Source organism: Gymnoscopelus microlampas, assembly GCF_963454915.1.
Source record: "Gymnoscopelus microlampas genome assembly, chromosome: 8".
Taxonomy (NCBI): Eukaryota; Metazoa; Chordata; class Actinopteri; order Myctophiformes; family Myctophidae; genus Gymnoscopelus; species Gymnoscopelus microlampas.
Window position 1 is genome coordinate 12,067,804 of NC_139945.1, and position 27,757 is coordinate 12,095,560.

Here is a 27,757-nt window from a genome sequence, read left to right on the forward strand (position 1 = left end):
TTTAAATATCAGTAGATGAACTCATCTGAATAAAGTTGTTTTAATGTGGAAAACAAAAAGAACGGATTATGATGCATTTATTTCTGTGACAACATTTATCACACTTAAAAAACACATGACCCCTAGCGCCCCTATTCTGGGCATGTCATACAGTAGGCTAACATTCTGTGAAAATAGCTTATCGACAAGCTCACGCAAGCTTGTACCTTGACTAATTTGACCCAAGAGATTTGGTGTAGAGGGACCAAGTACAGACCCCTGGGGGATCACCGGTCAATGAAGTATAGGCTATATAGGGTTTAAGTGTTTAATTAAAACGGCTTTAATAGTAATAATAATAATAAATATAGATGCTAGCAGCAATACAGGGGCCAAGGAACGCAATATGCACAGTAAGCCATAGAAACAGAATTGATTAAACTTTAGAGAAAGTAGCCCATGCAATTAACAAATTAGCATTCTAAACAGCTGAGCAGACTACTGAGGTATTGTGGATATTGTATCTCTGTATTGTGTTGCTTATAATGCAGATTCTAAACTTGTGTCAAAAATTCAAGTTATCCTGACAAAGGTTTGCAAATTGTACTTCATCTAGACACCACAGATGGATTGTAGTATTGTAATTAGGCTTATGCATTGCAACAGTATGTGGTCGGCTTCATATTCTGACAGTGGATGTCAGGGGTGCCCTTCTAAAATGCCCATTGCCTTTCAGCCTAAAATATGAAATGAGCGTGTAGCAAGTAAATATTGGAGGTCAGGGTGCTGTTCATAATAATAAAGACTTAGACCTTATAAGATTCCAACAGGGGAAACTAGATTTCAGCTTTACCCAGCTGAGGTGGTCATATTTAGCACGCAGGGGAGCAATTATTGGATAATAATCCATTCATGGACATCTCTCCCCATGGCCACCCCAGGAATCGAACCATTAACCTTTGGACTCACAGGCTGCCACTCTACCCATTAAGGTACAGTATGGCCACCCAGGTGGTGTCAGTTGATGAGTATAAAGTATTTCCTTCTGTAATGAACCAAGCTGTTTCACTACGACTACTCTAGATTTGTGCATTTAGCTCGAGACCCAAAAGAGAGATTTGATGTCTCCCCGGGACCCAAACCGATCTATAAGCTCACAACAAGTTGCGATACGAAAAGTTGTGAGCTTCTAGATCGGCTATTTTCACAAGGAAGTATGCCATACACTGAAAGTAAATATTCTCAAAGTAGCATTTCATATTATCTTTAAAAAGTGCGTATGCATTAATTAATATGGTCATGATTTGTGTGCAGCAATTTAAATGAAGCCTGCATAAGGTAAGGCTTGAACCGGAGACCTTGTGACTCACAGACAGACTCTCTACCTCTTGAACTACTGCTACCCCTAATAGATGAGTCAATACATGGTTTAACCCCACAAAAATGTATACAAAAAAAGTTTTTTCAATGGATTCTGGTAGTATTGGGCACGCTAAATAACATACGAAAAGTCTACAAATCTACGTCCCAAAAAGTCGTCATTTTCAAGATGGCTGCCGGGAGCTTAAAATGGCAATAAATCAAATGGGAAAACAAATTAAAACATTTCTACTGATTCTGGTACCTCTATGCATGCATAAGTACATGCAAAAAAAATACGGAAAATATACCCTCCTGAATGGCATAATCTTTATGATGGCGTCCAAGATGGATGCAGGGAGATTAAAATGGCTATTTATAAAGGATTTTTCAACAGATTCTGGTACCCCTATGCATGCTTAAGAACACATGTGACATATGTTTATGTCCGGTACGTAAATTAACGCACGCATGTGCGTGTCCGTGCGCGTGCGCGTCCGTGTCCGTATGAACGTTTACTTTCGGTTTTAAAACGCTCTCAAACTTCGTTTTTGAGGCACAGAATTTACTTTTAAGATAGCGTGTGGATAGAATTTAGTTGTTTAACTTCATATATGTGGTCAATTTATCATGAAAGAGCCTATTTAAAAATAAAAATTCAGAGAACCAGCAGGGCGGGAATTTCCGCATATTGTATCCCAATAAAGCAACCTGTTTTCGGGCACCATCCCTTCAAAAGTACCTCTCTATGGAAGTCCCTCCTGCGTCACCCCCTGGTGGTCGGGGAAAAGTACTGCTGGTGTTTATTTACCTCTGAACTCGCCGTTCCTGAAGTTGACATGGTCCACAGACAAGGAAGTCCATATTTTCTGCAATAGCAGCGGAGTGTCTGGCAGGCAGTGGAACAGTTGCAATGAATGACCTTCAAGAGACTGTCTGTAGCCACATTCATTTTTGACATGAGTGGGACAAATCTATTGTCCTGCAGGTTCCACCCCCAGTTCAGAGCATCCACACCATCTTCTGTTCCCATCCAGACCATGATTTGGTAGTATGCTCTAGGACAGTGACATTTGGTAGCAGATTCAGTTAGTGGCAGATGTTCAGGCGTTACAGCTGATGAAGCTGAGACAACCTTCTTGCTGAAAGTGTTGTATCGCATTGTTGCAAGCGAATCTGTGCACTTTCCACCAAAGAGGATAGTCATTACTTGGCACTCAAGGTCATCAATCACCTCTGTGGTCTGGTTTGGGACAGTGAATGCATTGGCACAAGACAGAAGCGGGATCTCCTTTTAAAAGACAACTTTGTTTTTTTACAACAAGGGTTATTTTATTAGTTTTTAATGATAATAATTAAAAGATGTGTTAAAAAAAAACATCTATCTATCATTTTTTTATGATTTAGTGATTTTTAACTGGGGGGCGGGGGCATTCGATCCATTGGTAAAAAGTCATGAACGCAGCCTCCGATTTCCGTGAAACTTTGTTCGCACATCCCCACTAGGCCAAGGAAGAAATGCCACCGTACATTTTTCAATTCAGCCTCATGGTGGCGCTGTAACAGGCAGATTCACGTTTTGGCCTATAAGTTATGTAAGTTATAAGCCAAAACGTGAATCTGGAATTCAAAATGAAAACTGTCAAAACGCCCTTTCATGTTTTCTTTAAAAAGTGGACGTGCATTAATTAATGAAGTCATAATCTCTGAGCGGCAATTTAAATTAAGCCTGGCTAGGCCAAGGTTCAAACCAGGGACCTTCGAACTGATAGGTAGACACTCTTCTGAGCTACTGAAATCCCAGAACAGAAGAGTAAGTAGCCCATGCACACTTTGCACAGCTGTTTTCTTTATGAAGTCATGCCGTCTACAATATTCATTGGCTCATGGAGGCTTCATTTTTTCATGTACAAACTTCTCTTCAACTGGGATTTTAGATAATGGTCCAAACATGTGTAGAACGTTTCACACAAATTGCTAAAAAATACCAGGAGAAGAACGTATTTAAGTGTTTTTCAAACTACTTAAAGGGGATTTTGCCCCATGGTTTTCTTATCTTTTCTATGATGTTATGATATCTTAGGATGAATGGTACAGTAGAAAAATTCTCGCTACACAAGATTTACAGTGAGACTTCCGGTGGGGCGCATTCAAAACAATCACATTGCATAGTGTTCTGTCACTATGAACGTCAGATCTCACAAAAAAAAAGCATTCACTGCCAGATTTATTTCTGTATGTGTTTGCCCACTGCCAGCAATTTTCGTATTTTTTTTTACTTTCAACAGGTCACAAAAAAATTATATTCATTATGATCGTCCACTCGTTTGTAAACACAGGCTGTCCGTGCACGTCGCCCCGACCACAAACATTTCGATCGGCTCGGAGTCCTTCTCATGCAGCCCTGTGTAAACACACCATTTATCGTCAAAATTGGACGGTTCACTTACTCTTTCAGCTCACCACAGAAAATGTATATCCCTTATGATCACGTGTCCAACTGTTTGTAGACTAGACACACAGGGTAGGTGTGTGAGTGGCCCAGAGAACAAATATTCAATCCGCGACATTCCATTCTCCAGTAGTAGAAGTTTGTAAACAACGCGTCAGACGGAGCACGGCGGGAAAAAAGTCAAGCCGAGAAAAGGCTGTTTCAAGGGAAGAGTTAAACAGGGAGCAGACGGAAACGGAAATCTTCGATTGACGTTATTTCCGTATCCGGGTGTGTTACAATGATATATGTCACTACGAGAGTAAAGGCACGTGTGTAAGCACGTTTTATGGCTGTAGTACAAACGAGGCACGACTTCAAGGTTCAAGGTTTGCATTTTCAAACTTTGCTTAACACATTGAGTGCCAAAAACGGTCCGGACCGTTTTTCATAATCCTAACATGGTGTGCCAAAAACGGTTATGGCCGTTTTTGGGGAAAAATATGAAAAAAAATATATATGTTTTTGTGTACTTTTTGTTTTTACGATGTATTTGACTATTTTCAACTGGCTGCAACTATGGAACGGATTACCGAATGTTTTTAATCTTTTTCCCCGGATTGTACGAGACCTCTATGTGTGTAATGAGGGTATCACCGTGAGGACGGTGATCACTGAAAATGTTTTGTGACTACTTGAAAAAGGTCCAAAAATGGTTAAAATTCCAGGCACTGGAGGTACCCTGTTTTGAAAACCCCTGGCACTCAATGTGTTAAGATTGGCTTCAACGCTATTTGAAATGACCCTCTATCATACTGCTTTCGTAAAAATGTGACTATTTATATACTTAAAAAACTGATCGACTCACCAAGTATGCTCTACAGACAACACCACAAAAATCCACAAGTGATGTCCATCAACGCCATCACACAGGCATGCAACACCATAAATGATGAATCACTTGAAGTCGTTGACGACTTTGTGTACTTGGGAAATCTGATTAGCCAGGACAATGGTGCACAAAAAAGAAATCCAGCATATACACAAGACGCCACAACATAGATCTAGAAGTCCAATACCTACAGCAGTGTTTCAGTTAGCCGGTATTTATCGGCCATTGACCGATAAAGTGTTTAATTGGCCGCTAATTATAAACATCACCGGCCACCGTGGCCGATTGGGAAAATGCTATTAAGCTATTTTATCGTTTAAGCTTATTATTAATATTATTATTTGGATAAAGTAGTATAACCATTAAAACCCATCATAAATATTTAAAGTTTTTATCATGATCTGACAATGTCAGTGCGGGTTCATTCCCGACACTCCTTAGGCAAGGTGATGCAGAGTAACTTCTCTACAATTTGGAGACTATTGAGTGTTAAGACAACACCAATGCAATAATAGTCAATGCGTGAAAAGTATGATGATGTCATTGTCATTGTCTAAAACTCCATATCTGTCTGATCCTGGATAGATTCCTGAGGTGATTAAAAAAAGCAATTTTGCCAAATTAGTTTTCACAGCTTAGGCTGGGATAAAATAAAATAGCTAAGCTCTTGGCAACAGACTTTACTATGGCTGTCACGATACTCGATACAGTGTATCAAAATTACAAGCCGTATCGCGATTCTAGCGCTATTTCATTTCATTTCATATTTCATATTTCATTATGTTACTCCTGCACATTGGAAGTCCGAGGGAAGCCACGTGGCACTGTTGTTTATCTTTGCATTCCGCGCATGCCCCGCATTCCTGCTTCCTACAGGGAACATTTTTGCCACAGCCATTTACCCATCGGTCCGGTAAAAATATGACAGCCAACAATTCCAAATTCCCACATAATTTGTGCTCAATGTTGAGTGCATTCGGGGTAGAGAACGCTGGATTCTAACGTGCCAAGCACATTGTATTGAACAAAAATGTGTTGCTGTCTGCAATGTATGAGAAATGAAGGCAAGAGAACAGTTACTGATGGACTGAGCCATGTGGAATTGATTGCCTTAACTAGAAGGCTCAGAGTGCAGATCCCAGCCAATCTCCACCAGGCCGGGTTGTCTACCCAGGGCCCGCATACTTTGGAATTGGAAAAAAAACGTAACTTTTCAAAGAATGTTAACTAATCTTCTTAAAGCAGAATCTGAAAATGTCAATGATAGTTGATAAAACCCAAAGTTTATATTATTAATATGTTAAATTCAAATAATTGAATTGTGTTTTAGGCGTATCGTGACACCCTTAGACTTTACATTGTTGGATAGATAACTGGATATGAGAATGTAAGTGATCTGGGCCAATTATGAGAATTATTCTCATATTTCAACTGACTAGACATTCAGTTATTAATATCTGCAAGCTAGACAATTTAGCTAAACAGGACTGGTTTGTAAGGTTGCTGAGATTCACCAGATGACAGATTTGTGTGTATTGTCTGAATAACAATGAAAGGAAGTGTCATGTCTACGTCGTATAATGACGCGAAGGAGAAGTATATACAAAGATGTCAAAATGTAACCCTGGGTCACTCCCCAAGTTGTACGGGTATAAAGAATCACGGTCACCCATTGACACAAAAAACGACAATTAGTCAAATATGATGTAAGCCACTGCAAGGCAAACCCACTGCTGTAATCTAATGATAAGTACATTGTGATCAATGCAGTCAAATCAATGTTGCACTCAAGTCAAGGTATGGAAGTCCAGAGTCAAAATTCATTAAAACATTATGTTGTGACCAATCTACAGTACAATATGAGTGTCTACAATACCACAGCCATTGTGTGGGCCACGGTACATAGATCTGTTGATGTTACCAGTCATTGTCTACCCCCTAGTCATTGTTAACCCATTCAGTCTCTTGTCTGTATTGTCGTAATGGTAAAGGCTTTGTGCCGTCAGAGAAACAGCCTTTCCAAGGGTTTTGAGATGGAAACGCTGAACAACCGCAGCGCTCTATGCTCTTCTATGGAATGTTGCTGTGTCAGGGGTGCTGCCTGGCACACAAAGCAGCATCTGCTGGTCAGGTAATGTACAAAAGGAAGGCTTCAGCCAGGTAGGAAGTCAGTTCACCCACAGCCACAGTAACAGCCACAGTAGTAGCAGCAGCAACAGCAGCTGAAACAACTCCCACACAAAGATGTCTTCCGGCATGATGAACAAGATCACCTTCTTCGAGCAGAAGAACTTCCAGGGCCGCTCCTACGAGTGCATGAGCGACTGCTCTGACATGTCCTCCTACCTGAACAGGTGCCACTCCTGCAGGGTGGAGAGGGGCTGCTTCATGGTGTACGACCGCACCAACTACATGGGCAACCAGTACTTCATGAGGAGGGGCGAGTACTCCGACTACCAGAGCATGATGGGCATGAGGGACTGCATCAGGTCTTGCCGTATGATCCCCATGCACAGGGGCAACTACAGGATGAGGATCTACGAGAGGGAGAACTTCGGTGGACAGATGCACGAGATGATGGACGACTGTGAGAACATCATGGACCGTTACCAGATGAACAACTGCATGTCCTGCAACGTGATGGACGGCCACTGGCTGATGTACGAGCAGGCCAACTACAGAGGCAGGCAGATGTACATGAGGCCCGGCGAGTACAGGAACTTCATGAACATGGGCTACGACAGCGGCATGAGGTTCATGAGCATGAGGCGCATCATGGATTCCTTCTACTAGTTTAGGAGATGAACTCATCTGAATAAAGTTGTTTTAATGTGGAAAAAAACAAGAACGGATTATGATGCATTTATTTATATATATATATATATATCACACTTAAAAAAAACACATGACCCCTAGCACCCCTATTCTGGGAAGGTCATATAGGCAAACATTCTGTGAAAACAGCCGATCTACAAGCTCACAAAGCGCCGCAAGCTTGTACATTGGCTATTTTGACTGAAGAGGTTTCGTACAGAGGGAAAAGGGAGGGGACCAAGTACAAACCTCTGGGGGAACGAAATATATAAGCACAGGGTTTAAGATGTTAATTAAAACTGATATAATAATAATAATAATAATAATAATAATAATAATAATAATAATAATAATAACAAATGTAGCCGCAAGCAGGAATACGGGGGCTAAGCGATGCAATATACTATATGTATAACGCAATATGCAACATGCGCAATAAGCCATAGAAACATAGAGTGAACTTGAGAGAAAAAAGACCATATAATTGACAAATCAGCATTGGAAACAGCTGAACAGAGTTCTGAGGGATTGTAGATATTAAATGGCTTTATTATGTTGCTTATAATGGCAGATTTCAAACTCTTGTTCAGTTATCAAGTCAGAAAGGCAAAAGTTGGCCAATTCCTCTGTTTCAGAAACAAATTGAAGTATTGTAATGAGGCTATAGCTTTTCATAACTATTCCTGGCCAGTTTAGCCGGGGCCTGGAATCAAACCTGTGACCTTTTGTTTACCAGGCATCCTCTCTACGCATTCAGCCACAACAGCCCTGTTTAAAAGTTTGCTGAAAAGCATTCAGTTTTCCTTTCTGTCATGCGCCATGCCCATTTCACTCGGACAAACGTCACAACATTTAAAATAAATAATAATACTAATAAATGTATTTGTATCGCACCTTTCATAGCAAATACTTGTTCACAAAATCTCTTCAAATATTAATGAGAGAGACCACACAATTGGAATTATCAATATGTTTTAGTACATGTTTGTAGAGCCATATGAAATCCGTTTTATTTTTTTCCCAATTCCGTTTTATTTTTTCCCAAATTCATTTTTTTCCATTTTAATATTTCTGAATTCTGTATTTTGCTTTTTATGCTCATTTTTACCATAAAAAAAGTGTCTGGTAAGTGGAAATGAATAAATGTTCAAGATATAACAGTCCATACATGGCCCTTGTTGTGTTATACGCAAAAATGTTCCCAAAATAATTCGGTCTAATTCGGTCTGAGCATGCGCAAAATGGCGTCGCCCATGTATTATTGTTTCTATCGTCTTTCTAAGACTATTTCTACGTGGATTTTACTGTTTATAAAGTAGGATGTGGCCATGCAAAATGGTGGTGTCCCGTGGATTTGTAAAAATTTGCGGTAAAAAAAAATATTTTACCGCGATTTTTTTTAATTTTCCAAATTCTGCAATATTCCGTGTTTTATTCCAATTCCATTTTTATTGGTCATTTCCGCGATTCCGTCCGCGATTCCGTTAACACGGATTTCATATGGCTCTACATGTTTGTTACGCCCCTGGCCTAGGGGATCCTTAAGACACAACACAACAAGGGTTTGCAGCCTTTTTATTAGTTTCTATCAAAAGCCAGTAACTTCAGGGTGGGCGTTAAATCAAAACAATAAAAGTGGATGGGGGAATTTAATGCACAAATAAATTAATATCAATTAAACTATGCAACCAATCTATTAGCAATACAAGCGCACGATTCCCGGTGAAGCCGGTCATTTTGACATATGGCACGACATTGGGGGATAAAAACTGTGGGAGGAGTAGCGGTTTGAAATAAACCGCTACTCCTTCTTGATAGTGGAATAAAGTGGGAAGAGTACTATAGTCTGGTTGCCCTGTTAGGGCAACCACACTAATCAGCTAGACACACCAGCAGCCCATCACACACACACACACACACACACACACACACACACACACACACACACACACACACACACACACACACACACACACACACACACACACACACACACACACACACACACACACACACACACACACACGCATAGCAGATTAAAACATACAGGCATAAAATACATTATGACCTCAGGGTCATAACCATGTTTAACCTATGTTTCTATATTATCCAATTATCATTGGCATTTTAATATTGTTATATTTAGACTGACGAGTGTCAGTTGTTGTTTGTATGAATATTGTATTTTGTTTTATGTTGTGATGTTTTATGTGGATCCCAGGAAGACTAGTGTCCGTGGCAGCGGGAGCAAACAGAGATCCGAATAAAGAATACATAAAATGTAGAACAAAGTGCTTTAATTAAGATAATAGTAGGATGCCAAAAAAAATAAACACAATTGGTAAACAGAAACATAACTAAACAGTATAGTTAAAGCTGGAAGATCAAGTCAAAGTAGTGCAAAAAAAAATAACACTAATTAATCAAATTGAAAAAATATAATAATAATAATAATAATAACAAACATAGGACGTGAACATAAGATTTATTTAATTAAATGCCATATTGAAAAAATAGGACTTCAGCTTACTCATGAAAACCCTAAGAGAGCTGGCCATTTTAAGTTCCAGTGGTAGTGTATTCCACAACTTACTGTAGGGCCATAGACCCAGAAGGTGGCCTAACCAGTGCTTTTCATGAAGTGCTTTGGGAACAACAAGTAAGAGAGCGGAGGAGGACCCAAGTGTTCTGAGTGGAACACATGAAAGTGCTTTAAAATAAATTCTAGAAGATACAGGTAGTCAGCGCAGTGTTAACAGGACTGGATTAATGTGATCTCTTCTTCTGGTATTTGTTAAGATTCTAGCTGCCGCATTCTGGATTACCAGTGATTTTCTCATAGATATGTTTGATATTCCTGTAAAGAGGGAGTTACAATAGTATAGCAGGCTTGTAATAAAAGCGTGGATAAGCATGTCTGCATCTTTCTGATTTAAAAAAAGGTGTCACTTTAGCCAAGTGGAGAAATAACATTTAAGTCAGAGTCTAACCCACACCCAGGTCTGTGAACTCTGTTGTAATCTGACTAGCCAGAGATCCAAGCATTGAGTGTAATTTGTCTCTCTCAGATTTGGGGCCAGGAAGGAGAATCTCAGTTTTTCCTTCATTACATTTAAAAAGGTTATTGCATATCCAAAGATAAATGTCATTGAGACAAAAAGTGAGACCACTCAGAGCATTTGCGTCGTCTGGTGAGACGGATATGTGCAACTGTGTATCATCTGCGCAGCAGTGATAGTTGACATTATGGCATCTGATGATGTGACCAAGTGGCAACATTTAGAGCTTGATAAAGTGCTTCTTGGAGCAAAGGTCTCCGCCATGTCAGGTCAACCGTATCGCCAGAGAAAACGTTGTCATTGAAAGTTTCTCAGAAACTTTCAATGACAAAGTTTCTGGACCACAAAAACGTTCATTTTTACATTTTCGTTCCATTTTAACGTTTTGGTTTATGGTTAGTTTTAGGGGTTAGGTTTGGGGTTAGGGTTAGGTTAGTCTTGATCACATGACTAGAGATTATGTGTACCGATTTGTGTTATGTTTGGACAAAATCTGTAATATAAAAAAAATACTTTTGCAAAAGTCGGCCTCCTGCTTGCGCTATAAAACGCTGATGCGAAAAATAAAGAGAGTTTTTTCCCTTGGCCTCTAGGGAGTGTGCATGCAAAGTTTCACGCCGATCGGTGCAGTTATAGGTAAAAACGCAAATCGGCCTGTTATAGCGTCACCATGAGGCTGAATTGAAAAAAGGTGTGTGGCATTTCTTCCTTGGCCAGTGGAAAAGTGTGTGCAAGGTTTCATGGCAATGGCACGTTGCGTTCTTAACGGCCACTCCTGCAAACTTTCGAAGCCAATGTTAGGCAATCAGGATGGAATATGAAAAATCAAACAAATCAGTCTTGATCACATGACTGTAGAGATTATGTGTACCGATTTGCGTAATGTTTGGACACAAGCTGTAGGAGTAATTGTGTCCTGGTGGTGCTGTAATAGGCCGATGTGAAAAATGTGGGGCAGGGGTTCAGGCCAACAGTGCCGGAGATTAGCTGTTCACAGACGGAAGTACGGAAGTACGTATAGACGGACGGACAGGGGGCAAAACATAGTCTTGGCCACCCTTCGATCTGGCTGAGACAATGAGAACAGAATGCTTCCTTGGGGTATCCCATACTCTGTCTCAACTGGATCTGATACAAGATCACCTAGGGAGACAGAACTGTTTTTCAGCTAAGTCATTGTCTACCCCCTAGTCATTGTTAACCCATTCAGCCTCTTTTCTGTATTGTCATAATGGTGAGGGCTTTGTGCCTTCAGATAAACAGCCTTTCCAAGGTTTTTTTAGGTGGAAACACTGAACAACCTCAGCTCAGCTATATGCACTTCTATGGAGTGTTGCTGTGTCAGGGGTGCTGCCTGGCACACAAAGCAGCCTCTGCTGGTCAGGTAATGTACAAAAGGAAGGCTTCAGCCAGGTAGGAAGTCAGTTCACCCACAGCCACAGTAACAGCAACAGCAGCAGCAGCAACAGCAGCTGAAACAACTCCCACACAAAGATGTCTTCCGGCATGAACATGATGAGCAAGATCACCTTCTACGAGGAGAAGAACTTCCAGGGCCGCTCCTACGAGTGCATGAGCGACTGCTCTGACATGTCCTCCCACATGAACAGGTGCCAGTCCTGCAGGGTGGAGAGGGGCTGCTTCATGGTGTACGACCGCACCAACTACATGGGCAACCAGTACTTCATGAGGAGGGGCGAGTACTCCGACTACCAGAGCATGATGGGCATGAGGGACTCCATCAGGTCTTGCCGTATGATCCCCATGCACAGGGGCAACTACAGGATGAGGATCTACGAGAGGGAGAACTTCGGTGGACAGATGCACGAGATGATGGACGACTGTGAGAACATCATGGACCGTTACCAGATGAACAACTGCATGTCCTGCAACGTGATGGACGGCCACTGGCTGATGTACGAGCAGGCCAACTACAGAGGCAGGCAGATGTACATGAGGCCCGGCGAGTACAGGAACTTCATGAACATGGGCATGGACAGCGGCATGAGGTTCATGAGCATGAGGCGCATCATGGATTCCTTCTACTAGTTTGAATATCAGGAGATGAACTCATCTGAATAAAGTTGTTTTAATGTGGAAAACAAAAAGAACGGATTATGATGCATTTATTTCTGTGACAACATTTATCACACTTTAAAAAACACATGACCCCTGGCGCCCCTATTCTGGGCATGTCACACGCAAACATTCTGTGAATACAGCCTATCGACAAGTTCAAGCAAGCTTGTACCTCGGCTATTTTGACCCAAGAGATTTGGTGTAGAGGGACCAAGTACAGACCCCTGGGCGATCACCGGTCAATGAACTATATAGGGTTTAAGTGGTTAATTAAAACTGCTTAAATAATAATACATATAGCTGCTAGCAGCAACACAGGGGCCAATGAATGCAATATGCACAGTAAGCCATAGAAATAGAATTGATTGAACTTCAGAGAAAGGAGCCCATGCGATTAACAAATGAAAAAAATCACACTTTATATATATATATATATATATATATATATATATATATATATATATATATATATCACACTTCAAAAAACACATGATTTCTGTGCAAACAGCCGATCTACAAACTCACAACGTGTTGAAAGCGTGTACATCGGCTATAATATATAAGAGGATTGGTGTAGAGGGAAGAGGGAGGGGACTAAGTCCAGACCCCTGGGGGAACACTGGTCAACAAAGTATTTTACAGGGTTTAAGTGCATTCAGTGCCAGACTTATTTCTGGCTGTGTTGTCCCAGTGGCAGAGGCAAAAATTAATTGTAAAAAAAAAGGTGCTCAGGAGCCGAGATACAGCCTTTTTCAGTAAGAAGTTAAACAAAGAGTGAATGGAGCAGCACATTTTCAAATCATGATATCTTGGGTTCAGAACATTTTTTTACTTAGACGTCACGTGGCGCTCAGGGGTTAACAATGGCGATAAAAACGGACGTCTTAGACGTCATGTGGCACTGAATAATTTAAGTGGTTAATTAAAACTGATATAATAATCATAATAATAATAATAAATATAGCTGCAAGCAGCAATACAGGGGCCAAGTAATGCAATATGTAATATGTAAAACACAATATGCGCAATAAGCTAGACCCTCCATAATCAGCCAAATGGTGTGAAATATGCGGTGCTCACCCGCATTTTTCCACATAAAGTTTATGAAGTCATCGCCTCACCCATTCGTTCACGTTCACACACAGAAGCAAAACAAATCGTGGTGTGCCGTGAAAAAACAGTGCTCCGGTGTGTGTGTGTGTGTGTGTGTGTGTGTGTGTGTGTGTGTGTGTGTGTGTGTGTGTGTGTGTATGTGTACGCGTGCGTGCGTGCGTGTGTCTGTGCGGAGTGCAGCAGAAGATACACTCTCCTCCCTTGCACAATAATGTAATAATACATCAGACTTATATAGTGACTGTAGCCTAAATTAACCTGGTCAAATTTCAAGAAACTTTCGTAGTGACAATTTAATGTTTATCCTACTTGATGCGAAGTCCACAGCGCTCCTTGTAAAATGAGTTTGAAACGTTACCAGCAAACCAGCTCCTCAAAAGTAGTAGTATTCCATAGAAGCTAATAAGAACAACACTTGTAAGCATAACATTTTAAATCCCTTTAGGGAGAGTAAAGCCACATAAATAAACCAGAGTTTAGAATTAGCGGTTTACTTTAGCAATGACAGAAGGCATATTTTTTTGCCTTGAAGTATGGTAATTGAAAGGCAAAAAGTTGACAAAGGTTTGCTTTTTTGCCTTGAAAATAATGAAAGGCCGACAAAATTATGATGTCTGTTTTGCATAGCTCAACTCACTCAAGGACCCCTAAATTAATATGTATTTGACTGCGTACCTCCATCTGAAAAATATTTTGTGCCAGGGACCCCCCATACAAGATAATTATAATGTTTCAATTACATTTTTTTCAATTATTTTCAAGATTACTTAAAATAGCAGATCTACATGCTCAAAACACGTCACATTAGTGACATGTTGTGAGCTTGTAGATCGGCTATTTTAAAAATAGCCAGTGTACTGTATATGTTATGATTAAAGTGGTTAAATACATTTTATGATATTAATATCTTTTGCTGGGGACCCTCTGAAACCCACTGAAGGACCGCTGGGGGTCCCCGGACCCCACTTTGAGAACCAATACCATAGGGTGTAGGTAAATCACCTTTTTTTAATCAACACGCATATTTTTTTATTTAACGCATATTTTGCATTTGTTCCGCATATTGCGCATTTGTTCTCAACTTTCATACTGTAAGTTCCCGTAATTTTTACAAATTCCCAAAATGTCACAGCATAAATTCACATAAAACCCCTGCATATTCCATCGCATAATCAAGAATTTTTGCCTGCAAAATCAAGTTTTTTTGCCCACATAATCAAGGATTTTTGCCCACGTTTTTGTGGAGGGTCTAATAAGCCATAGAAACATAATAGACTGAACTTGAGAAAGAAGACCATGCAATTGATAAGCTAGTCTTTATCATTGCTTATAATGGCAACATAATAAAGTTTTACTTTCTGTTACGCGCCATGCCCATTTCATTAGGACATACATCACACATTTTTAAATAAATATTAATATAATACTAATAACTTTATTTGTATCGCACCTTTCATAGCAAATACTTATTCAAAAAATATCTTAAATAAATATTAATGAGTGAGACCACACAATTGAAATGATCAATGTGTTTTTGTACATGATGTTTAACCTATGTTCCTATATTATCTAATTATCATGGGCATTTTAATAGTGTAACTTAGATTTAGCAATTGACGAGTGACGAGTGTCAGTTGTTGTTTGTATGAATATTGTATGTTGTTTTGTGTTGTGATGTTTTATGTGGATCCCAGGAAGACTAGTGTCCGCGGCAGTGGAAGCTAATGGGGATCCGAATGTGTGTCTCCGCCAGGTCAGGTAGGTTATTGTGGCCCTCTGGTGGCGCTATAATAGGCCAATGTGAAAAGGGTGCCATTTCTTCTTAGGCCTTGCACGGCAATCGGACACTGCATTCATGATTTGAAGCATTTTGTTCAAAAAATGTGTTTTGCTAAATTATAACTGCTGGTGGCGCTATAACAGGCCAATGTTAAAAGGGTGATATTTGCTCCTCAACATAGTGTGAATGTGCGTGCAAAGTTTGACCGCAATCGGACGCTGCGTTCATGATTTGCAGCATTTTGTTCATAACAAGCCACTACTCCAAACTTTAGATGTCAATCTTAGTCAATCAGGATGGAATTTTTCACATCCGTCTTGATCACATGACTATAGAGATCATGTGTACAGATTTGCGTGAAATTTGGATAAAATCGGAAGGAGTAATAAAAAAAAATGTTTTACATAAGTCGGCCTCCTGGTGGCGCTATAAAAGGCAGATGTGAAAAATGCAGGGCAAAGGTTTTTCCTTGACCTCTAGGGAGTGCGCTTACAAAGTTTTACACAGATCGGTGCAGTTATAGATAAAAACACGAATCGGCCTGTTATAGCGCCACCATTAGGCTGATTTGAAAATTTTCAAGTGGCATTTCTTCCTCGGCATAGTGGAAATATGCGTGCAAAATTTCAAGGAAATTGCATGCTGTGTTCATGATTTGAGGCATTTTGTTCAAAACGGAGCACTCTTGCAAACTTTGGAAGCCATTTTTAGCCAATCAGGATGGAATATGAAAAATCTGAAAGACCCGTTTTGTTTAATGACTGTAGAGATACTGTGTACCGATTTGCAGGATTTTTGGACAAAATCTGTAGGAGTACTGTCAAAAAATATGTTTTGCACAAATTAGCCTCCTGGTGGCGCTATAAAAGGCCCATGTGAAAAAATTGGGGCAGAGGTTCTGCTGTGGCATCCAGGGAGTGTGTGTGCACAGTTTCACTGCGAGCAAGCCAACGGTGCCGGAGATGAGAATGACGGACGGACACGCGGACGGACCATAGACTGTATAAATGAATGGACAATGCCACTCCCCTGCTTTCTACAGCCCGAAAATGAAGCGTTTTGTTTGGCTGAGTGCAATCTGCCATCTTTAATATATACAGTAAACACCGCCCGGATGTCAAACGCTATTGGTTGAGACCCGACACGTGACCAGCGAACCGGAAAACAACCCCCAAAAATGCTATTGGTTGGGTAGCTTGTCAATCAAATCATCCCGCCCCTCCTGGAGCATAGCCTACTTTATCGTCAATTTTAGAATAAATGGGACCATAATTTAGCAAAACGCATATCATGATGATTGAAAGGAGACTTTAAACTAGCGACTGGAAGCATATAGAATTCATGACATTTTTTATTACGGTAAGAAAATCTAGTCTAAAGTTTGTCAAAAACCCATTCACTTGCGTTAAAATAAATTCTTTCTGACACGGCAGGTCGGCGCAGGGTAAAACAGTGCCTCACTCTGGCCATTCATAAGCTTCCGTGTTGGCCTCATCGCAAATATCCAAGCCTTGCCCCTTGGGACGGACGGAGAGACAGGGGGCAAAACATACTCTCTCGCCATGCCTTTCAGCCTGGCGGAGACAACTAAACAGTATAGTTAAAGCTAGAAGAGCAAGTCAAAGTAGGGCAAAATAATACAAATGAATTAAAAGGAAAATAATGATAATAAAACGTACGGTAGGACGTGAAGATAAGATGAATTTAATTAAATGCCACATTGAAAGAATAGGACTTCAGCTTACTCTTAAAAACCCTAAGAGAGCTGGCCATTTTAAGTTTCAGTGGTAGTGTATTCCAAAACTTACTGTAGGGCCATGGACCCAGACGGCGGCCTCACCAGTGTTTTTATGAAGTGCTTTGGGAACATCTAGTATAAGAGCGGAGGAGGACCCGAGTGTTCTTAGTTGGAACATAACACTTTATAAAATCCTTAATATATGTAGGTGCCAAGTTATTAAGTACTTTGTAATTAAATAAACGTGCTTTAAATCTATTCTAAAAGATACAAGTAGTCAGTGCAGTGTTGCCAGGACCAACAGATGGAATATGAAAAATCTGAAAGATCCGTACCGATTTGCGTGATGTTTGGACAAAATCTGTAACATTAAAAAATGGGTTTTGCAAAAGTAGACCTCCTAGTGGCGCTATAAAACGCCAATGTGAAAAATACAGAGCAGAGGTTTTTCCTTGGCCTAGTGGGAATGTGCGTGCAAAGTTTCACGGCAATGGCATTCATGATTTGTTCATGATTTGAGGCCTTTTGTTCGAAACGGACCACTCATGCAAATTTTGGAAGCCAATGTTAGGCAATCAGGATGGAATATGAAAATTTTGACATATCCATCTTGATCACATGACTAAAGAGATACTGTGTACCGATTTGGACAAAAGCTCTAGGAGTAATATATTTTTTAAAAAGCCGAGACTCTGCTCTGGCATCCAGGGAGTGTGTGTGTACAGTTTCACGTCGATCAGGCCAATAGTGCCGGATATAAGCTGTTCACAGACTGAAGGTAGGACAAGCGGACGGACGGACGGACGGACGGAGGGAAAAACATAGTCTTGGCCACGCCTTCGATCTGGTGGAGACAATGACAAGAGAATGGGTTCTAAAAAGGGGGTATCCCATACTCTCAACTGGATCTGATACAAGATCACCTAGGGAGACAGAACGGTCTTTCAACTAGGTCATTGTCGACCCCCTAGTCATTGTTAACCCATTCAGCCTCCTGTCTGTATTGTCATAATGGTAAAGTCTTTGTGCCGTCAGAGAAAAGCCTTTCCAAGGTTTTTTGAGGTGGAAACACTGAACAACCTCAGCTCAGCTCTATGCTCTTCTATGGAGTGTTGCTGTGTCAGGGGAGCTGCCTGGCACACAAAGCAGCCTCTGCTGGTCAGGTAATGTACAAAAGGAAGGCTTCAGCCAGGTAGGAAGTCAGTTCTCCCACAGCCACAGCAGCAGCAGCAGAGGCAACAGCAGCTGAAACAACTCCCACACAAAGATGTCTTCCGGCATGAACATGATGAACAAGATCACCTTCTACGAGGAGAAGAACTTCCAGGGCCGCTCCTACGAGTGCATGAGCGACTGCTCTGACATGTCCTCCCACATGAACAGGTGCCAGTCCTGCAGGGTGGAGAGGGGCTGCTTCATGGTGTACGACCGCACCAACTACATGGGCAACCAGTACTTCATGAGGAGGGGCGAGTACTCCGACTACCAGAGCATGATGGGCATGAGGGACTCCATCAGGTCCTGCCGTATGATCCCCATGCACAGGGGCAACTACAGGATGAGGATCTACGAGAGGGAGAACTTCGGTGGACAGATGCACGAGATGATGGACGACTGTGAGAACATCATGGACCGTTACCAGATGAACAACTGCATGTCCTGCAACGTGATGGACGGCCACTGGCTGATGTACGAGCAGGCCAACTACAGAGGCAGGCAGATGTACATGAGGCCCGGCGAGTACAGGAACTTCATGAACATGGGCATGGACAGCGGCATGAGGTTCATGAGCATGAGGCGCATCATGGATTCCTTCTACTAGTTTAAATATCAGGAGATGAACTCATCTGAATAAAGTTGTTTTAATGTGGAAACAAAAAAAGGACGGATTATGATGCATTTATTTATATATATACATATATATATCACACTTCAAAAACCACATGACCCCTAGCGCCCCTATTCTGGGCGTGTCATATAGGCAAACATTCTGTGAAAACAGACGATCTACAAGCTCACAACGTGTTGCAAGCATTGCTATTTTGACCGAAGAGGTTTGGTGTAGAGGGAAAAGGGAGGAGGACAAGTCCAAACCCCTGGGGGAACACCGGTCAATGAAGTATATAGGCACAGGGTTTAAGTGGTTAATAAAAACTGATATATTATAATAATAATAATAAATATAGCCGCAAGCAGTAACACAGGGACCAAGCGATGCAATATGCAACATGCACAATAAGCCATAAAAACATAATAGACTGAACTTGAGAGAAAGAAGACCATGCAATTGACAAATCAGCATTGGAAACAGCTGAAACAGAGTTCTGAGGGATTACAGATATTAAAATGCAAGTCTTTATTATGTTGCTTACTTAACTCTTGTTCAAAAATGTCTCTGCTTCATCTACACAACAGAAACAAATTTCAAATTTCAACAAAGCTCTAGCTTAGGCTATAGCTTTTCATCACTATTCCTGGCCAGTCGGTTTAACCAGGGCCTGGAATCAAACCTGTTACCAGGCGTCCTCTCTATGCATTCAGCTACAACAGCCCTGTTCAAGTTTGCTTAAAAGCATACAGTTTTCCCTTCTGTCATGAGCCATGACCGTTTCACTAGGACATACTTCACGAAATCATAGCAAATACTTATTAAAAAAATATCTTAAATATTAATGAGAGGAAGACTAGTGTCCGTGGCAGTGGAAGCTAATGGGGATCCGTATAAAGAATAAAGAATACATAAAATGTAGCTCAAATTGCTTCAATTTAGATGATAAATAGTAGGATGCCAGATTAAAAAACACAATTGGCAAACAGAGACATAACTAAACAGTATAGTTAAAGCTAGAAGAGCAAGTCAAAGTAGGGCAAAATAATACAAATGAATCAAATGGAAAATAATTTAAAAAAACGTAGGACGTGAACATACTGTACTGTAAGATTAATTTAATTAAATGCCATATAGGAAGAATAGGACTTCAGCTTACCCGTAAAAGACCCTAAGATAGCTGGCCATTTTAAAGGTGCAGTGAAATGAAAAAATATGTTTTTCACACTTTTAGAGCATATCCGTGGTCATCATATGGGCATACCTAACAATAGATGCAAAAAAAAATGAAAAAAAAACATTTTTGTGTATTTTTACATCTAAGGTCCCTAAAAAGCCAATCTTAATTACTTCCTGTAAACGAAAACGTGCTGCGTGATGACATAACGCAGCCTTCATGAACATAAATGAATCTTGATTACATGCACCTGTTTGATTCCCATAGCTGCACGTTCTTCAAACACAGCTGATTTTAATTACAGAGATACTCCGTTTTGAATCTCATTGAAGATGAGTGTATTACTCATTTTAAACTTCATCTGCACACTAAAATATGTATCTGACAACATTATAGGTTAGAAATAAGCCAGGTAGTAGCAAACGTGCTTCACTGGCCGTCTCTCTCTCACTTGTAAACAAACACTAGCCGTGTTGCGCACGGCTGAAGTGATTGACAACGTCCCATAGCCTGAAGGGATGGGACCTTCTGATTGGTTTAGAGTCGTTGAGCCGACGTTTCAGGCTGAACCTTCAAAATAAAATGACCGAAAATGTCACTTCAGTGCGTCTTTAAGTTCCAGTGGTAGTGTATTCCATAACTTAGGGCCATAGACCCAGAAGTCGGCCTAACCAGTGTTTTTATGAAGTGCTTTGTGGACATCTAGTACGAGAGCGGAGGAGGACCCGAGTGTTCTGGTTGGAACATAACACTTTATAGAATCCTTAATATATGAAGGTGCCAATTGATTAAGTGCTTTTAGGGTGACCAACCGTCCCGAAATTCGCGGGAGAGTCCCGAAATTGGACCCTCTGTCCCGCGTCCCGCACAAGCAGAGCAATGTCCCGAAAATCAAAGATATGAAAAAAATAAAAATAAAATGTTTTTATTTGATAATAAATCGGTAAAATCAGGCAAAAATAAGAATTAAATAACATAACCCAAACCTAACCCTAATCTTAACCCTAAAACCGAAATAAAGAAACCAAAAACTGGAAAAAAACTAACCCAATCCGCCCAGAACCGCGCAAAAAAATTGCGCGCGTGCATGTGTCCCGCGATGTCCCGCGGAACGGCTACGTCTGTCCCTCAATGGGTCTGTTTGAAGGTGGTCACCCTAGCTTTGTAAACAAATAAAAGTGCTTTAAAATCTATTCTAAAAGATACAGGTAATCAGGGCAGTGTTCAGGGACGTGCTGGCCACTGGGAAATGTGGGACAATTCCAGAAAGGCCTCTCCATTCCAGGCCAACCAGGCCGGCCGGTTTAAAAAAAAAACGGCCGAAATTAAGTGAAAACGGCCTAAATTAAGTAAAAAATCCGGTGCGCGGTATCTGAGATTCCCAGGCTGAATTAGGGGCCCAGTACGTCCCTGGCGCGTTATTATGATTCCCACACCGCGTCGTGGCAAACCCGCTGAGCGGGCGCTGTGATTGGTCAGTAGTCGCTGTGATTGACAGTTCTCGTTTTTGCTACTATGCCTATACCTAACCTCAACCCTAACCCTAACCTCAGTAAAACTATGCCTAAACCTAACCCTAACCCTAACCCTAACCTCAGTAAGACTATGCCTAAACCTAACCCTAACCCTAACCCTAACCTCAGTAAAACTATGCCTGCCGGGGAGCCAATCAGACACGTAAGGCGGGTCTAAATCCAGGACGCGGCGTGGGATTCATAATAACGCGTCCCTGGCAGTGTTACTAGGACTGGACTTAAGGCCAGTCCACACCAATGCAACTCCTTGCAACCATTATCCCCAATGGCAGTTGCAACTAGTTGCATTGGTGCGGTCTGGCCATAAGGTGATTTCTTCTTCTGGTAATTGTTAAGATTCTACCTGCCGCAGTCTGGATTGCCTGTCATTTTCTCATAGATATTTTTGGTAGTCCTGTTACATTCCCTGCCTTTGACGGAGATCTCCGTCATTTCAAATCCACCCGTTCACCGCCATTGACGGAGATCTCCGTCTTTTCAAACATTTTCTTTAGAAAGTTCCACAAGAGGGCGCTCCAACGCAACTTAGGAATGATCCTAGGACCCTGAAAGAAGGAATGGACGAATGTCACCTCATCCCAAAAAAAATCACTTTCGTCCACTCCTTCTTTATCAGTTTTAGAAAAACACTCCTTTCTCTTTTTTTCTCTTTTTTTGGTGAAAACGGCTGTTATACAACAGCCGACCAGGACAAAATGGCCGACTCATTTTTTCTCTGGCTAATAGATCAGACCCTCCCCCATCCCCCGGCCATGCTTTGTTTACGTGCACGCGCACATCACGGCTCCCGTGGCTCTGCAAAGATCGTCAATATAAGGTAAAAACCCAGAAACTACATAATTAATTAATTAATTAATTAATACCTGCAAGGGAATGTGTTAAAGAGGAGTTGCAATACTCTAGCCGGCTTCTAATAAAAGCGTGGATAAGGATAAGCACTTCTGCATCTTTCATATTTTGTTCTTGTGACCTTGTTACAATGAGAAATAACATTTAAGTCAGAGTCTAAGATCACATTCAGGTCTGTGACCTCTGTTTCTACCTGTCTAGCCAGAGATCCAAGCATTGAGTGTAATTTGTCTCTCTCAGATTTGGGGCCAGGGAGGAGAATCTCTCTTTTTCCTTCATTAAGTTTTAAAGTTATTGCACATCCAAAGATGATTGTCATTGAGACAAGAAGTGAGACCACTCAGAGCATTGGGGTCGTCTGGTGAGACGGATATGTGCAACTGTGTATCATCTGCGTAGAAGTGATAGTTGACATTATGGCGTCTGATGATGTGACCAAGTGGCAACATTTGTAACTAGAAGAAGTGCTCTTTGGAGCACAGGTCTCAGCCAGGTCAGGTAGGTTATTGTGGGCCAGCAATGTTCGGAAGCATTTTCTTCAAAACGGCCACTCCTGTAAACTTTAGATGCCAATCTTAGCCATTCAGGATGGACTATAAAACATCGGACACATCCATCTTGATCACATGAGGATAGACATAATGTGTACCGATTTGCTTGATGTTTGGACCAAATATGTAGGAGTAATATATATATTTTGGTGCAAAAATCGGCCTCCTGGTGGCGCCATCACAAATTACAAATTTGGGGCAGAGGTTCTGCTCTGGCATCCAAGGAGTGTTTGTGCAGTGTCCTAAAATGCTTCCTTGGGGTATCCCATACTCTGTCTCAACTGGATATGATACAAGATCACCTAGGGAGACAAAACAGTCTTTCAGCTACGTCATTGTCTACCCCCTAGTCATTGTTAACCCATTCAGCCTCTTGTTGTCTGTATTGTCGCAACGGTAAAGGCTTTGTGCCGTCAGAGAAAAAGCCTTTCCAAGGGTTTTGAGGTGGAAACGCTGAACAACCTCAGTGCTCTATGCTCTTCTATGGAATATTGCTGTGTCAGGGGAGCTGCCTGGCACACAAAGCAGCCTCTGCTGGTCAGGTAATGTACAAAAGGAAGGCTTCAGTAACGTAGGAAGTCAGTTCACCCACAGCCACAGCCACAGTAGTAGCAGCAGCAACAGCAGCTGAAACAACTCCCACACAAAGATGTCTTCCGGCATGAACATGATGAACAAGATCACCTTCTACGAGGAGAAGAACTTCCAGGGCCGCTCCTACGAGTGCATGAGCGACTGCTCTGACATGTCCTCCCACATGAACAGGTGCCAGTCCTGCAGGGTGGAGAGGGGCTGCTTCATGGTGTACGACCGCACCAACTACATGGGTAACCAGTACTTCATGAGGAGGGGCGAGTACTCCGACTACCAGAGCATGATGGGCATGAGGGACTCCATCAGGTCTTGCCGTATGATCCCCATGCACAGGGGCAACTACAGGATGAGGATCTACGAGAGGGAGAGCTTTGGTGGACAGATGCACGAGATGATGGACGACTGTGAGAACATCATGGACCGTTACCAGATGAACAACTGCATGTCCTGCAACGTGATGGACGGCCACTGGCTGATGTACGAGCAGGCCAACTACAGAGGCAGGCAGATGTACATGAGGCCCGGCGAGTACAGGAACTTCATGAACATGGGCATGGACAGCGGCATGAGGTTCATGAGCATGAGGCGCATCATGGATTCTTGCTACTAGTTTAAATAGGTGGAGATGAACTCATAAAATAAAGCTGTTTTAATGTGGAAAACAAAAAGAACGGATTATGATGCATTTATTTCTGTGACAACACTTCAAAAACCACATGACCCCTATCGCCCCTATTCTGGGCATGTCATAAGGGAACATTCTGTGAAATAGCCATGTACAAGCTCACACAACGCATCGCACGCTTGTACATCGGCTATTTTGACCGAAGAGGTTTTGTGTAGAGGGAAAGGGGAGGGGACCAAGTACAGACCCCTGGGGGAACACAGGTCAACGTATAGGGTTTAAGTGGTTAATTAAAACTGCTATAATAATGATAATAAAACAAATAACTGCCTTACAGAAGAGAAAAATCGAATAAAATCAGCAACAGAAAAAAAACATGACAAAGCACAGTGAGAAATAAAAACATTAAGGCAATCAAATAACATTTCAAAATTAAGTTAAAAAAATATATAAAGCCCACTCCTTAGGCTTTAGGCAGAGTAAGTTCTCTACAATTTGGAGAATATTGAGTGTTAAGACAACACCATTGCAATAATAGTCAAAGCGTGAAAAGTATGATGATACATTCAAGAGGTGATAAACAAGGAAAAAAACTGTCTAAGCAAGTTTGACAAATTCGTTTTCACAGTTTAGGCTGGGATCAAATAAGATAGGTAGGTTCTTCGCAATGGACTTGACATCGTTGGATAGATAAACTGAATATGAGAATGTAAGTGATCTGGGCAAATTATGAGAATTATTTCAGTTTTGTCAGAGTTCAACTGACATCTTTAATATCTGCCAGCTAGACAGCTTAGCTTTAACAGGACTAGTTTGTAAGGTTGTTGGGATTCACCAGAAGATATAATTGTTTGCATTGTCTGTATAACAATGAAAGGAAGTGTCATGTCTACGTTGTATAATGATGCCAAGGATAAGCATATACAATGAAAATAACCCAAACTTTTACCCTGGGGCACTCCCCAAGTTATACACAAAAAAAATCTAGAATTGGTCAAATATGATGTAAGCCACTGCAAGGCAAGCCCACTGCTGTAATCTACTGATAAGTACATTGTGATCAATGCAGTCAAATCAATGCTGTACAAGTCCAAGTATGGAAGTCACCACTAGAGTCAACATTCATTAAAACATCATTTTGTGACCTTACTAAGTGCAATCTACAGTACTGTGGTGATGTCGAAACCCCAACTGAAACTTTTCAAATGATCGTCTTTCTTGGCTGCCAGACGTTTTAATGAGACTGTCGGTTTTAATGATTGTTTTAGAAATTGTCCTGTAATTGTTACAAATGGGATCGGTCAAGACCGGCTTTTCTGAGAAGAGGCTGAACACAAGCAATCGTAAAATAATCAGGAGCAGATCCAGAAGATAGGGAGCTATTAAAAATGGGTAGCAAATAAGGGTCAACGACTCCCAACACGCACAGAGGAAATTTGGACGGCATTACCGGGGCTAGAGGATGTTTTCATGTGAGACACAGCATCTTTGAGATCCCTAAAAAACATAGCCATAAACAGGGTTAAAAATCGTACAACAATGTCATAATTCTGTATATTGGAGCAGGTATCATAAATTGGATGCCTAAAAACAGCATTTAGGCCACAGACCCCCATTTATCACCATTTGTCATCTCTGGGACCCCCAATCGACACTCTGAGAGTGTGCAAATGGAACCAATGGACTTGTACACTGTCAAAGTTATCAAACCGCAACGGACCATTTGGGCCCCTGGTGGTCCCCCGGCCAGACGCTGGGAACTAGTGTTGTAAACTACAGCATTTGTTTAAAAGAGAGATGAAGCCATGCAGCCACCAAAATGAAAGTAGTTCATCATGCAATCTGCCTTTTACTGTAGATTATATGGCCTTAGGGTCGCGCTAGAGATAAGATCATGCAGTCATGGTTAGGGTTCATCCTCCCGTGGGATACAGAGAAGAAGCAAAACGAGTCAATATAAGAGACCATAGCAGAGTCCAAAATTAACAAAATATCACCACAAACGATAAAATCCCTAGATAAAATCCCAAGTTCCTCAGACGACATGGTGCCCAGATTCAAGATTACCATATAACACTGTGAGTTTTGACCAGCCTGTGGGAGTACAATATCGACATTTGCATCTGTATAAAGACACATTTTTGTTCTCAGCATTGCTCCAGAAGGACTGGTCCATCAAATCCTCATTGCTCCAAATATCTAGAGCCAAGACAGAGCTGGAGCAATATTTAAAGGTCTTGACTCAATTAATGCATTAGGCAGCAGAGCTGATTACAACAGACTGACTTGGGGAGGAACATAAAAAAAGGCCTCAGAAAAAAAGGCCTATGACAGTTTCAGGGGGAAACGAAACTCCATCCTTGGTAGGCAATCAGACAGCAGTCATCACATTTTAATTGATTTATGTGAGGCACAATACATGATGAGGTAGGTGTTAACGAGCTCCTTCTGTTCTCAATCAAGAACAGAATGTTTTGCAGCAACAACTTGTTTGCATTTAAACTTTTTAAAAATACATCTTAACTCAAGCATCAGTCAATCAGAGAGTGTTCGTCACATCTTCGTTGGATTACGTGAGGTACATGTACACGAGGTAGGTGTTAACGAGCTCCTTGTGCTCTCAATCATGAGCGGAGCGGTTTGCATCTTCTTTACATTTACAGTTTTAATATACTTCTGGTGCGCTGATGGCCTAGCCCTAGTGGCTAAGACGCACACCACATATACAGTAGATCTAACCCAGGTTTGATTCCCGAGCCTGACAACCTTTGCTGCATGTCACTCCCTGTATCTCTCTCCCCCCAAAAAACAAACACACACACACACACACACACACACCTGGATCCACATTGGAGCCACGCCATTCCCATGCAGCACTCAGGATCTATATGGATTGATTTTTTAAATAGGGCTTCACTGGTTAAAAGAGAAATGTATAAAAAAAGAAGTAAAAATGTGATTACAAGGAGTATACTGTAGGTTCACATTTAAGTGAGTCCTAGGAGATAAGTGGACATTTATGTTCACTGAAGGCCAACAAGAGAGATAGAGATAGGATTACAAAATTCAAATGTGTGTTTTGTCTTCTGTTGTGTTTAACCCACAAGCAACTTGTTTAAAGTCTCTCTGGAAAGTATTGTTATCGCCAGGAACAGGAAGAAGTCTGATGGGACTAATTATCTGAGGTAACGTTATGCCATTAACTCTACCAGGTTCAAAGTTACCATTCCAGTGACTCATTTAATGGAAAATCTACTCTCTCTCTGTCCCCCTCTCTCTCTCTCGCTGTCTCTCTCCCTAATCCTTTGTATCTATTTGTATAGTGAGATGACATTCTGTACACTGTGTAATATA

The 27,757-nt window shown here is 41.2% G+C and overlaps 3 protein-coding genes across 3 annotated transcripts; all 3 read left to right on the top strand.

The window, feature by feature from the left end:
- Positions 1 to 6,905: 6,905 nt before the first annotated feature.
- LOC311050733 (gamma-crystallin M2-like) lies at positions 6,906 to 7,454 on the top strand (the record flags this gene model as incomplete). The annotated part of the gene is made up of 1 exon (XM_084064862.1): positions 6,906 to 7,454. One exon carries the CDS (start codon positions 6,906 to 6,908, stop codon positions 7,452 to 7,454), a length of 549 nt encoding a protein of 182 aa, XP_083920988.1.
- A 4,724-nt stretch (positions 7,455 to 12,178) lies between these two features.
- Positions 12,179 to 19,066, top strand: LOC311050253 (gamma-crystallin M2-like; the record flags this gene model as incomplete). The annotated part of the gene is made up of 2 exons (XM_084064258.1): positions 12,179 to 12,301; positions 18,542 to 19,066. 2 exons carry the CDS (start codon positions 12,179 to 12,181, stop codon positions 19,064 to 19,066), a joined length of 648 nt encoding a protein of 215 aa, XP_083920384.1.
- Positions 19,067 to 23,833: 4,767 nt separating this feature from the next.
- Positions 23,834 to 24,388, top strand: LOC311050254 (gamma-crystallin M2-like; the record flags this gene model as incomplete). Its single annotated transcript, XM_084064259.1, has 1 exon — positions 23,834 to 24,388. One exon carries the CDS (start codon positions 23,834 to 23,836, stop codon positions 24,386 to 24,388), a length of 555 nt encoding a protein of 184 aa, XP_083920385.1.
- Between the last annotated feature and the right edge of the window lie 3,369 nt (positions 24,389 to 27,757).